Below are 13,096 nucleotides of genomic sequence, written 5' to 3'. Positions count from 1 at the left end.
ATGTCTTAAAGCAGACAGCTCTCATGATTGTGCCAAGTTTATGCATGCAAAGCTTTGGTATTGATTTCAAAATCACTGATTTTACTATCATGTTCCAACTCACAAAAGGGCTGTTTCTTCAAAATCCTGCTTTCAGATTAGTGTCTAGTTACAAACGTAAGCATATCAACAAAACTTTTGTTAATGCACATAACTTACAAGATCAAGTCATCGTAATTTTTCCTGAGGAGTCTGAAGGAAAGTTTAGTTAACAATGATTCATCCTATGATATATCTAGATTCTATATGTCGAACTGGGTCACTATGTAGCATTGCAATGAAATAGTCAGTGTCTAAAAATATGAAAGAAATCTTGTTATTTATGCCATTATGATGTCACTTTAGGTAGTTCTGATGTTGATAAATTGGAATCAATGGCATACTTATTTATCAGATACAAGTATAAAGCTGGATCGCATGGACATGAAAACATTTAATGAAATTAATGGCAGCCTATAATTAGATTTATTGAAACTACAATGTTACTATTTTTTAAAAACAAAAATTAACATTTGAACATTTTTTTCATTAGCCCAAATAATATCTTGAAATCAGTTTGAAATGTGCGAATGTCTTTAATCATAGACAAATATCTCAAAAAGAAGCACACATAAATATACATTTATTTCACCATATTATAGACAATATGTTTATTTACAACTTTGATCAGTTTCATTAGATCTAAATTGTAGAAAAAATTCTTTTCATGAAAATTTTATAAAAATTGTGATTTTCCCATAGACTTCCATAAATGAAACTTGTATGAGGTTCAAACTTTTCAAATCAGTGCACACAACACTATCTTCATTTTTTAAGATTTTTGTCGAGCCCGCTCATAGTTGTCCAAATGGCTGTTTGGTGTAATGTGTGTGCGTCCGTCCGTCTGGATTTGTTTGTCCGGACCATAACTTTGACATGCATAGAGTAATCTTGTTTATATTTAGCATGAATGTGAACCTCAGTGAGACGGAGTGTCCTGCGCAAACCCTTGGTTCCTATCTCAAAGGTCAAGGTCACAGTTGGAGGTCAAAGGTTATGTCAGATATTGTCTGGCCCATAACTTTGAATGCATTGAGGAATCTTGTTTATATTTGGTATGAATGTTTAACTCAATAAAATGGAGTGTCATGTGCAAACCCCAGGTTCCTATCTCAAAGGTCAAGGTCACAGTTAGGGGTCAAAGCTCATTTTAGAGCTTGTCCAGGCCATAACTTTGATAAGTATGGAGCAATCTTTTTTTCTTTGGCCTAAATATTCACCCCTATGGGATGGAGTGTCGTGCGCTAACCTCGGGTCCCTATCTCAAAGGTCAAGGTCACACTTGGGGGTCAAAGGTCATTTTAAAGCTTGTCCGGGTTGTAACTTTGTCATGCATAAAGCAATATTATTTTTATTTGGCATAAATATTTGCCGCAATCAGACAGAGTGTCGCGTGCAACTCCCAGACCCCTACCTCAAAGGTCAAGATCATACTTAGAGGTCAAAGGTCGAAACTTGGTGCAGTTTTCCTTCTCTGGGCTGTAACTCAGCCTTGGATTCAGGATTTCTTAAATAATTTGGCACAATTGTCTGCCTCAATGAGACAGTCTGTCAGGCATAAGTAGTTGAAAGGTCAAGGTCACACTTCGGGGTCAAAAGTTGATGCAGTTTCTCTCATCTGGGCTGTAACTTAGCCATGAATGGAGATGTTCTTAAATAACTTAAAAGAAAAGTTTGCCACAATCAGTTCTGTCGCCGCCAAATATTATCATAAATGTTTGTCCTTTTGATAGCTGGTGGGCTCGACATGTTGCCTGTGGTCATCTAGTTCTAGGTATATTCTGAAGTTTTGAAAAATCAAGGTGTAATAAGACTGTTCAAGGCAAGTGGCTGCTTTCTACAACAGGTTGCTGTAGAAAATTACACTGTATCTCCAAATAAAAAGGTTGAAGCTTCAAGTAGCACAGAAAAGAAACCATCTTCATACCCTTTGGTAGTTTTTTCCAGTTGCTTGTCATTTACTGATACTGTGCCTGGAGGGGCACCTGGAGACTTCCTACACCATTAAAAGTTTAAAAACTTGCTATATGACCTAAAATGTGTAAATTTTATTTGACTCATTCTATTCTTATTGCAGGAAACACTTGATAGTAAAATTGCGGAGTTGGAAGAAGAAAGGTGTCGAGCATCTCTCCTGGAAACTAAACTGGCAGAAGCAGAAAACAGAATAAGTGTAAGTGAAGAAGCACTTTCAAATTTAACAAGAGATAAAGAATTGTTATCAAGCGAAAACAAAGATTATATGACAAAGTTAAAGAATTCAGATGACCAGATTGATAAACTCATTGAGGCAAAAGAATCTTTAGAAGTTGTCAATGAACAACTGAAATTAGATCTTGAAACTTTACAGGCTAGGAATGTAGAAAGTAAAACTCAGGAAGAAACTTTAGATATGAAAATACAGTTAGATCTGGTTGTTGAACAAATGAGAGAAGTCACTGAAAGCAAAGGGTCATTACAAGCAGCTTACACTAAACTGGCTGATTCATTAGAAGCATATAACAAAGAGAAACAAGAATTAAGATCGAGTCTTGAAGACCTTCAGTCATCTAAAGATATGTTACAAGAAGCAAATAAACACTTAGAGGAAGAAGTGGTAAATATACAGTGTGAAAAGGAAGAGACTGAAAAAGAATTAGCTGCGTCAAAACTTGTAAATGATAACATTGTTGGAGAAATAACAGAGCTTAAATCAAAACTTGAAAACATAACTGGATTATTACAAGAAAAAGATAGACAGGTGAATGAAAATGAGGTAAAGGTTCAGGCCATCCAGAAACAGCTTGATTTGTCAGAGGCCAGAATAAGTGAACTAGGTCTTTCACTTGAGGAGAAGGATAATGAAATAAAAAGACTTGAAACATCAGTTGAGGACTTAACAAGTCAAAGTTCTTGGTTGGAAAATCAGATGGAAAAATTATCAGAAAATCTCAAATGTGAAGAGGAAGTTATTACTGAAGTGGTAGAAAAATCTGTTGACTCTGAAAATAGTTCAGTACAAAATGAAAACTTACATGAAGAATGTAAAAAAGACCTTGAAAGTGAAATTTTATCATTGAAAGAGGAACTGGAAGCAAGAGATAATATAATTTCAGAATTAAGAAATGATAAAGCAGAGATGTTTGAAAATGGTGAATCAGATTTCAAAGACCACTGCGATCAGTTGGAAGCAGAGAAAAAGCAGCTGCAACACCAGTTGACTTCAAACCAAAAGCTTTTGAAAAAGAAAGAGGCAAAGATTGCATCTTTGTTAAAAAAATTGGAAGAATTGCAAAGTTCGCATCATATTCCGCAGTCAGCAGAAATACTTGAAGCTTCAGTTTCTGAAAAACTTTCTGCTGTTGATCATCCGTACAGTATCAGTGACCCATCATTTGAAAACTTACAAAATGTAGGAGCAAATGCAAACTTAACAGAAGCGCTCATAGAACAAATTTTACCCAAAGAAACATCAAGTCTGAATTTGTCTTTCTCATCAGTTTTGTCAGAGGACACAAGTGCAGATATTCAGGATTTAGCAGAAAAGCTGAAGGTTTTGACAGAAGAAAGGAATAAGTATAAAGCAGACAATAAAAAACTTTTAAAAATAGGGAAAGGAAAGGATGCCAAACTGAAAATTATGAATGACAATTTTGAACAGCTGAGAAAAGAACGGGATGAACTACTTTCTGAGAGAGATACATTAGATAATAAAGTGCAGGATTTAAGTACAAATTTTATCAGTGACTTTGACAATTCAAACAATGTTCAGCTTGAAGTACGTGTTATAGAACTTGAAAGTCTTTGTCAGAGTAAAGAAAATGAGATTGAACGTCTATCTAAAATACTTGAAGAAAAGAGTGAATCACAAGCTGGAAATAAAAGTTTTGTTGAAATAAACGTCTTAAGTAAAGAAAATGAAAAGTTGAGGGTTGAAGCAGCTAAACTGCATATGATAGACAAAGGTAAAACAGCTAAAATTAACCAAATAAGTCATGATTTTGAAGAGGTGATTGAAAAGAAAAATAAAGAAATTGAAGATAGACTTTTAAAAATTAAAGAAATTGAAGAATTACTTGAAAGTGAAAAGAAAATTGTTGATCTGTTGAAAGTTGAAAAAGAAAAGCTTCATGCAGATTACATGAAATTGCAAAAAGTAAATAGAGGGAAAGAAGCCAAACTGAAGAAAATGGAGGAGTTGATAGAAGAAAAAAGCAATGTAATTGCAATTAAAGATGATGAAAACAATAACTTACATGTCAGACTAGAAGAGCTTAATAAGGTGATAGAAATATTGACAACAAAAGAAGATCAGATGAAAGTAGAAATGTGTTCTGTTGAACAGAGTGTTAAGCAATGGGAGGAAAAGTATAATGAAATGCTGAGAAAGGTTAGAGAACTAGAAGAAATAATAGCTCAAAAGGACATGTCAATTCAAGATCTTAAAGGAAATGAATCTCTTGTTAAGCAGTTGAAGGAAGAAAAAATAATTTTAGAATTTGAACTAGATTGTGCAAAGGATGAACTTAATAAAATAAAAAATACTTTTGATGAGGAGGAATTGAAACTGAAGGGAATAAGTGAAGATGTTGATAGTATTGTTCAAGAGAAAGAGGAAAAAATGCATGAAGCAAGGAAATTAAGTGACAGTTTTCAACAGTCAGATGGCATACCAGATGGCAGTGGTGATAAAGAAACACAAGACTCACATATGTCATCAGATGACATGTTTAAAAAACTGGCAAATCTTAGCCATGAAAACAAGAAACTTTCTCAAGAAAAGAGCAAGCTTCAAAAACTGAGCAAAGGGAAGGAAGCTAAATTGAAAAAAGTTGAAGAGTTTGTGAAGGAGCAACAGAAGGTTTTATCTGAGAGAGAGACTGATATTCTTATACTTCAAGAAAATGTAAAGGATTTAGATAGCAAAGTTGCATTGCTAGAGGATGTTGAGCAAGATCTTCGATACAAGCTTGACAATGCTATTGCTGATGTGGATGAGTGGCGGGACCACTGTCATGAGATAGAGGACAGACTTGATGCAGCTCATGAAGCCATTGATAGGAAAAACGATGAACTTGATAGGCTTGAAGATGACCTAACAGTTAGTAGAGATGAAATTGAAAACCTTTGTATTGAAAGAGATGAAATGGAAAGACAGAGAGACAGTTTAATGGTGGAGCTTGATAAATTTAAAGTTGATCTTGAAGTTAAAGAATCTGAAGTTACAAATTTAAAAGAACAATTACATTCTGTTATTACAGAAAAAGAACAATACAGTGCAGAGATCAAAAAATTACATTTAGTTGGAAAAGGTAAAGATGCCAAAATTAAAAAGCTAGAAGCCTCATTTAGTTCACATGAAAGTTTAATTGATGAAAATGCTGCTCATGTTTCACATTTACAGAGTCAAATGCAGTCTCTAAATCAGAGCTTAGAAGATACTGAAAGACAGAAACAATCATTAGATAATGAGTTACGATCGGAAATGATGTCTAAAAATGAATTGGAAGAACATTGTTTGCAGCTACAGCAAGAGTTTGAAAACCTTAAAAAACAAATGCGAGAGAGGGATATGCAGTTTCAGGCATTAAAGGAACGACTTCAGGATGATGTGCATAAACTGGAAGCAGATATTGATGAGCTACATTCTGTATCTAAAGGCAAAGAGCTAAAGATATCTGATATGCAAGCTCAGATGGAAAGTAGTGTTAATGAAAAAGATACCACAATAAAAAACCAACTGACAGAAATTTCAAAAATGAATGAAGAACTGATTGAATTAAAATCAGTGGTGGATGAAATGCAGAAGAGTCTAACAGAAAAAGATGAAAACTTACACCATGTCAAAGATATTTCTATAGCTTGGGAGAATAGGTGTAGAGAATTTGAGAAAGCCTATGAAGCAAATCAGAACATGTTGCAGGAGAAGGAAACTGAAACTGGTTATCTCAAAGCAGAATTGGAATCACTCAGAGATAAAATACTTAACTTAGAGGAATGTTCAACTAAATTTGAAACCCAGTCATTACAAAGTTATGAAAATGAAATAACAAGTATGAAACAGTTACTTGAGGAAAAAGATTTAGCAGTTCACATGTTACAGCAAAAATGTCAAGCTTTTGAGAAGCAGTTTCAAGAAAATATGAACATTATACAAGAAAAAGAAGAATATGTAGCAACTTTGAGAAAGAAGTGTGCACAAGCAGATCAAAAGAATGAAGAGCTCATCACCCAGTTATCTGAAAAAGAAGCTGAACTTTATAACATTTTGGAAAATTCAAAGCTGTCCAGTGAGCAATATAAAGAAAAGTATCAGTCAGAATTGGTAAAATTGCATGAAACATGTAAGGAGAAGGAAAATGAAGTAATGGAACTTGCTGCAAAACTTGAAGAAAAGGGAAAACATTTAACTGAAGTCGAAAGTAAGCTTGATGATATTACTTCATCAAGTCATTCGGAAATAGCAAAATTAAAGGAAGTGTGCCAGGAAAATGAAAATGAAATAAGTAGTCTTAAATCTACACTAGAAGAAACAGTAACTTCTAATAATGCAACTATTGAGGCTTATGAAAAGCAGTCAGACCAGATCAATGCACAAATTGAACAATTATACAATGAAAAAAGTGTTTCAAATCAACAGTTATCTTGGTTCAGCCAGTATCATAATGATACACAATCGAGGTTACCTGTGCTGGAACAGGAAGTTCTAAACCTGCAGTCAGAATTGAACAACAAAGAAGAGATACTGTCTTCCAACCAGCAGTGTTTATCTGAATTTGAAAAAATGGTTTCAGAGGCTCAACACAGAGAACAAAATTTGTCTTCAGAAATTGAAAAGTTACATCATTCTTTAGAAGAAAAGGAGTCAAAAGTAAAACAGTTGACAGATGAATTGACTAAGCTCACAGAAGAAAATAATGAAATACAGAATGAGTTAAAGAATGTACAACATTCTGAACAAGAAGTACAACATCAAAGTCAGGAACAAGTTCACACTTTAAAACTAGAAATAACCAGTCTCTTAGAGTCAAATGCTGAACTGCAGTCAACAGTTAGATCACAAGCAGTTGAAATAGAGAGGATGAAGTCAGAACATACGAATGTCGAACCAGCCTTTACAGTCATGAAGGAGGCACCAGTCATTGCAGAAGAAGTTGCTAGAACTGCAAGTCAAATGCAGGGTGCAGCAGTAAGTCAGTTAGATGATGCTGATGGTAAAACTGACCAGGCTTTTGATATATCTTCTGTTGAATCACAGATTATTCACTCAGTCCCAGAATGTGTTGAAAATAATGAGAAACACACATCACAAATACATGAAAGGATGCTGACGGAAGTAGATTTATCTGCGGAGGTGAAGAAATTAAAGAAACTGTGTAAAGGGAAAGATGCAAAGATAAAGAAACTAGAAGAAAGACTGCAAAAGTCTCAAACTGAAGAATCTGCAGACAGTAAAAAAATGGAATATGACAAGAAACTTGATTTGAGAGTTGAACAGTTAGAGAAGGCACTGATTGAAACGCAACAAGATCGTGAAAGATATATAGCAGAAGTTGATGAGTTGAAAAACAGTTCTCAGATGTTGAAGGAGGAACTAGAAAATGCAAAAAATATGCCAAATGTTATAGAAGCGTCTTACAAGACAGAAGTTGAAGAACTCCGTGAACATCTTAACACTTTACAGAATAAGCTTGTGCAAGGTACAAATGAACTTGAAGAGGTCAAAACTGCTCTACAGAATTACCAGTCAGCATTTGAAAGTCTCCAGCAACAATCTGTTGACACAGAAGAAAGTTTGAATATAAGTGTTAGAACATTGCAAGATGAACTAAGTCAAATGCAAAATTCAAATTCAGAACTTAATGAAAAGTACCAAGTGTTGCTCCATCAGAGTACGGAATCAGAAAATATAATGAAAGCAAAGGATGAGGAATTACACAACATAAAACAAATGTTGAAAGAGAAAATGGTGGAAGCAGAGGACTTAAAGAAGACAAATACAGTTCTTCAACAGTCTGGTGAAGGAGCTGAATCTGAGAAGCAAAGATTTGAAGAACTATTGAAGAATGAAAAAGAAGAGATTCAGTCATTATACGAGCAAATGAATCAACTTGTTTCAGAGAAACTTGATATGGAGATGAATCTAGAGCAGAAGGAAAGAGATTTAAGAAAAGCTGCTGATGAGCTTAGACAGTTTGCTGCTGATAGAGATAATCTAGATGAATTAATTGAGAAGAGTAACTCATTGCAGACTGAAGTTGAAACCAATAAAAGAGATATGGCTGAGCTACGTCATAGACTGCAACAAAGGGAAGAATATGTTCACAAATTAGAATCAGAATCAAGTGAGCTGGAACAAGAAAAGTCATACTTGAGAGAAGAACTTGAACAAACTAAAAACTCCGTAAGATCATTTGATGAGGATATGAAAGCTCTTGAAGAAAAGTTAGAATCATCTGAAGACAGTGCAAATATAATGTCGAGAGAACTGGAGTCCAAAAGAGAAGCTTGTACAAAACTTAAAGACATGTGTGAAGAGAAGGACCATCTGGTTACATCTCTGAAAGAAACTGTAAATAATGTATCTGATGAAGTTTCACATTACAAGAATCAATGTACAAATTTACAGGAAGAGCTTGCATTATACAAAGATCAGCTTCATACTCAAAAACAGTTTGATGAAGAAATGTATTCTGTGAAATACAAAGAACTGGAAAGACAGATTAGCTTACTAGAAGAAGAAAGGGCTGCATCTTCAAAGAATTACTCTGAGAATATTGCATTAAAAGATGAATTGATAGTCAAAAAAGAAAAACAAATTGAAATGCTACATGAAACCGTAAATGAACTAAAGGCTACTATTGCAGACTTAGAAAAATCAGTTAGTCTTGAAGTGAATGAAAGCATGGCTGCTTCATCAGTACTTGGCTTAGAACAGAAAGTATCTGATTCGGTGCTGGCTGACAGTGGGACAGTACCAGTTAGAAACAAGGATGGTCAGACAGCTGCATACGTTCAGGTACATCAGTGCATTATGCTTATGGCATACATATATACTACCTAAAATTTGTAATCAAGTAGTGTGTATCAGTAACAAAGGCATATTGCATGGTGTATGTATTTGTGTATGTTTTACTAATGCTAATCATGTTTATTGCTAGTTTGAATTTGTCTTGTGTGTAGCATGTGGTGCATGAACTGTTCACTTTGTAGTTGCCTCACATGTATGTATGTTAACTGCCTTAAAGCCAGTTCAAAAGAGATTTGTCAGTTTATTTTAACATGAAGTACTGGTCTGGGATCTTTAAGTGCCATGTGATGGACATAAAAAGTAGTGTTCTGCATAAGCCAGTGTTAGTAGGTTTGAGGGATGTTGCACATTTCACTACCAGTCATGTACAGACTCGGTCAAACCTAGTTACTGTTATTTTGCTTTGGTGTGCTGTGTGCTATAATTACACATTTATCAAACACTGCGAAAGGTTTTAACCTAATTTGCTACCATACTGTTAACAAAAATCCTGTTAACAAAAATCCTTTTAATGTATTATAAAAAAAAAAAAGAATTGATCATTTCCAATAAACCATAAATTATTCTGGCAATCTGTGCACAAAGTAAGAATAGAATTGAACTATCACTTGTAAGTACAGTTGGAACTATGTAGATATTATCTAAAAGGAGGAACAAAATTAAATATTACAAATATGTCAGACAAAAACACAATATATAAATATATATAAGTGTATATGATATATAAAGTAATTATCATAACAATGATTTCATCTGCAGTGTTACATGAAACTAAAACTTACAATGGCAAGTACTTTGTGCGTTGTAAAAAATCCACATAAGTCTCATTGACATATGGTAATAATGTTTAACTAACATAAAATCTGGGGATACACAGACTGCCCCAAAAATCTTTTTGTGCCACTTTTAGTGCAAAAATACCATTATTATTATTTTATATCATATATGCTATTATATTAGAATTTGAAATAACAAATAACCTCATTTTAAGAGCCACATAAAAAGGTTAGACTTCCATGTAGTTGTAGCAAATATCTTGGGTGGCAAATGGCAGTGTAACCTCTGAAATTGATGCTGTTAATGTGCAGAGTAAGGTTTTGAAGTTTTTCATATGGCGACAGAATTCATACTTGGTTTGTGACACAAAATATAATGAACAAAAAAGTTAACCCCAGTTAATTTTGCAGTTTTGCCAGTATCTTAATTCCTACTTAAAGTACATTTCTGAAACTTAACATGTGCATTTAGAACAAGAGTTGTTGAAACATTAAAACGTCAAAAGTATCGTATTGCAGAAAGATATGATTTTTATTAGCTCGACTATTCGAAGAATAAGTAGAGCTATCCTACTCACCACGGCGTCGGCGTCGGCGTCACACCTTGTTAAGTTTTTCGTACCAGTCCACATTTTGACAAAGTCTTTTGAGATAAAGCTTTGAAACTTTCAGCACTTGTTTACCAGCATCATGGCCAGTTAAAGGCAAGAGCACATAACTCCATCAAGGATTTTGGCTGAATTATGGCCCCTTTTGACTTAGAAATCATGGTTAAGTTTTTCGTACCAGTTCATATTTTGACAAAGTCTTTAAAGATAAAGCTTTGAAACTTTCAACACTTGTTTACCATCACCATGGCCAGTTATAGGCAAGAATACATAACTCCATCAGGGATTTTGGCTGAATTATGGCCCCTTTCGACTTAGAAATCTTGGTTAAGTTTTTCGTACCAGTTCATATTTAGACAAAGTCTTTTAAGATAAAGCTTTGAAACTTTCAACACTTGTTTACCATCACCATGGCCAGTTATAGGCAAGAGTACGTATCTCCATCAGGGATTTTGGCTGAATTATGGCCCCTTTTGACTTAGAAATCTTGGTTAAGTTTTTCGTACCAGTTCATATTTAGACAAAGTCTTTTGAGATAAAGCTTTGAAACTTTCAACACTTGTTTACCATCACCATGTCCAGCTATGGCAAGAGCACATAACTCCATCAAGGATTTTGGCTGAATTATGGCCCTTTTTGACTTAGAAATCTGGGTTAATATTTCGTACCAGTTCATATTTTGACAAAGTCTTTTGAGATAAAGCTTTGAAACTTTCAACTCCTGTTTACCATCACAATGTCCAGTTATAGGCAAGAGTTCATAACTCCATCAAAGATTTTGGCTGAATTATGGCCCCTTTTGACTTAGAAATCTTGGTTAAGTTTTTCGTACCAGTTCATATTTTTTGTAAAGTGTTTGACATATGGCTTTTAAACTTTTATCACTTGTTTAGTATAATAGTCTCTATCTGTAGGAAAGAGAACGTAACTCTGTCATCTATTTTGGCTGAATTAAGACACTTTTTGGACTTTGAAATTGGTTCTGTTTTCATACAAGTCCATGTTTTGTCAAAACTATTTGACATATGGCTTTTAAACTTTGAACACTTGTTTATCATTATGATTTCCATCTGTAGGCAAGAGTACATAACTATTTTGGCTGAATTATGGCCCTTTTTGGACTTTGAAATTGGCTCATATATTGCCATTTAGTGCAAGACTTATCGAAATCAAAGTAATACAGGAACATTGTTTGTCTAATCTATTTATTTCTTTTGTCTGAATATCCGTTGAAATATTTAGACACCATTCTTCAATCAATTCTTCGAATAGTCGAGCGCGCTGTCATCAGACAGCTCTTGTTTATTTTGCCCTCGAGACAAGTAAAACTGCCACATCCATTTTCGTGTGATGCTTGATTCATGATCTTTGTCACATATGCACTTGAGTCTCATGTTGTAATTTATGTAACTACTGTCTGTAACACTTGTATTCAGATATACAGAAAGTTGGTTGTTGGTAAGGAATACAAATATATGTAAAGGTCTTGACGCTTTGAAATGACTAATTAATTGACCGAGTTGTTTAGTTATAAAAAGTATTATTTGCTTTTTACGTTGCTTTCGTATTTGACGTGGATGTGCTTGCGAGTGTTGCTGTCACACAATGTTTCCTACATCACAGTCTGCACAGTATACTTCCTGTGTCTTCACCATTCTGAAATAACTGAATGATAATTGGTCTTGTGGATTAATAACGCTTCAACAAAACCTTTTTGAAAAACGCCATAAAAATCATTAACAATTTTAATTAAAACGCACTATTTTTTATTTGAAATTAGAAGAAACGTTGTTTCACAAGTTTGTGATCTACTTTTACATTCGTTAACTTTTATTTTTTGTAAATACAGTCATGCTGTGGATTCTGTTTTTACACGAATTACAATACAAGCTCCACATGCATTTGAGTATCACAAAGAAACCACCATCTTGTTTTGTATTTAATGAATAATTATGTATATCAAAATATTTGCATACAAGTTGCAAGAATGAAATAGTTGCAATAAATTGATGTGGCTTTTTACTTTTCTTCAGTGTACTACCTCACATTATTTATAAATATTCACAAAAATACACATAAAAGTTGTGCTTTGAGAAAAATAGTGAATAAAACTGATAAGAAAACAGAATGTGCACATTGTAATTACTTTTTACTAAAAATGGTTAAATATCACACAAATATTAAAAATTATTATATGCTCGAAGGGGGGCATATTATGTTATGATTCCTTTGTCCGTCTGTTACCAATTCATGTCTGCTCTGTAACTCTTGAACCCCTTGAAGGATTTCGAAGAAACTGTTTACTAATGTTCACCACACTGAGACAACATGCAGAACGCATGTTTTGGATGGCTCACTTTAAGGTCACACTTAGGGGTCAAACTTCATATGACTTTGTTTCGTGTCTGATCTGTAACTCCTGAACTGCTTGAAGGATTTTAAAGAAACTTGGCACAAACGTTCACCACATCAAGATGACATGCAGAGTACATGTTTCAGATGGCTTGCTTCAAGGTCACACTTAGAGGTCAAAGATCATACCTTTGGGCATATATTGCTCCCTATTGCGGTGCTCTTGTTTGTTACCATTTTCTTTCCAACATAACATTTCACAAGTTTATAAT

At 34.1% G+C, this 13,096-nt stretch overlaps 1 protein-coding gene across 4 annotated transcripts in view; it reads left to right on the top strand.

The window, feature by feature from the left end:
• The window catches only part of LOC123552917 (uncharacterized), a 66,678-nt gene that overhangs the window by 40,020 nt on the left and 13,562 nt on the right, over positions 1 to 13,096 (top strand). For 3 of the 4 annotated variants that reach the window (XM_053541466.1, XM_053541464.1, XM_053541467.1), the window contains one exon: positions 2,156 to 2,251. The exons of the other annotated variant lie outside the window; for it this stretch is intronic. In XM_053541466.1, the coding sequence (XP_053397441.1) occupies positions 2,156 to 2,251 (96 nt within the window). The remainder of the gene's footprint in view (positions 1 to 2,155; positions 2,252 to 13,096) is intronic. 4 annotated transcript variants of the gene reach the window in all.

The sequence above is a fragment of the Mercenaria mercenaria genome, chromosome 4, assembly GCF_021730395.1.
Source record: "Mercenaria mercenaria strain notata chromosome 4, MADL_Memer_1, whole genome shotgun sequence".
NCBI classification, from domain to species: domain Eukaryota; kingdom Metazoa; phylum Mollusca; class Bivalvia; order Venerida; family Veneridae; genus Mercenaria; species Mercenaria mercenaria.
The sequence above is the reverse complement of the archived record's forward strand: the minus strand, read 5'-3'. Positions and strand labels throughout refer to the sequence as shown.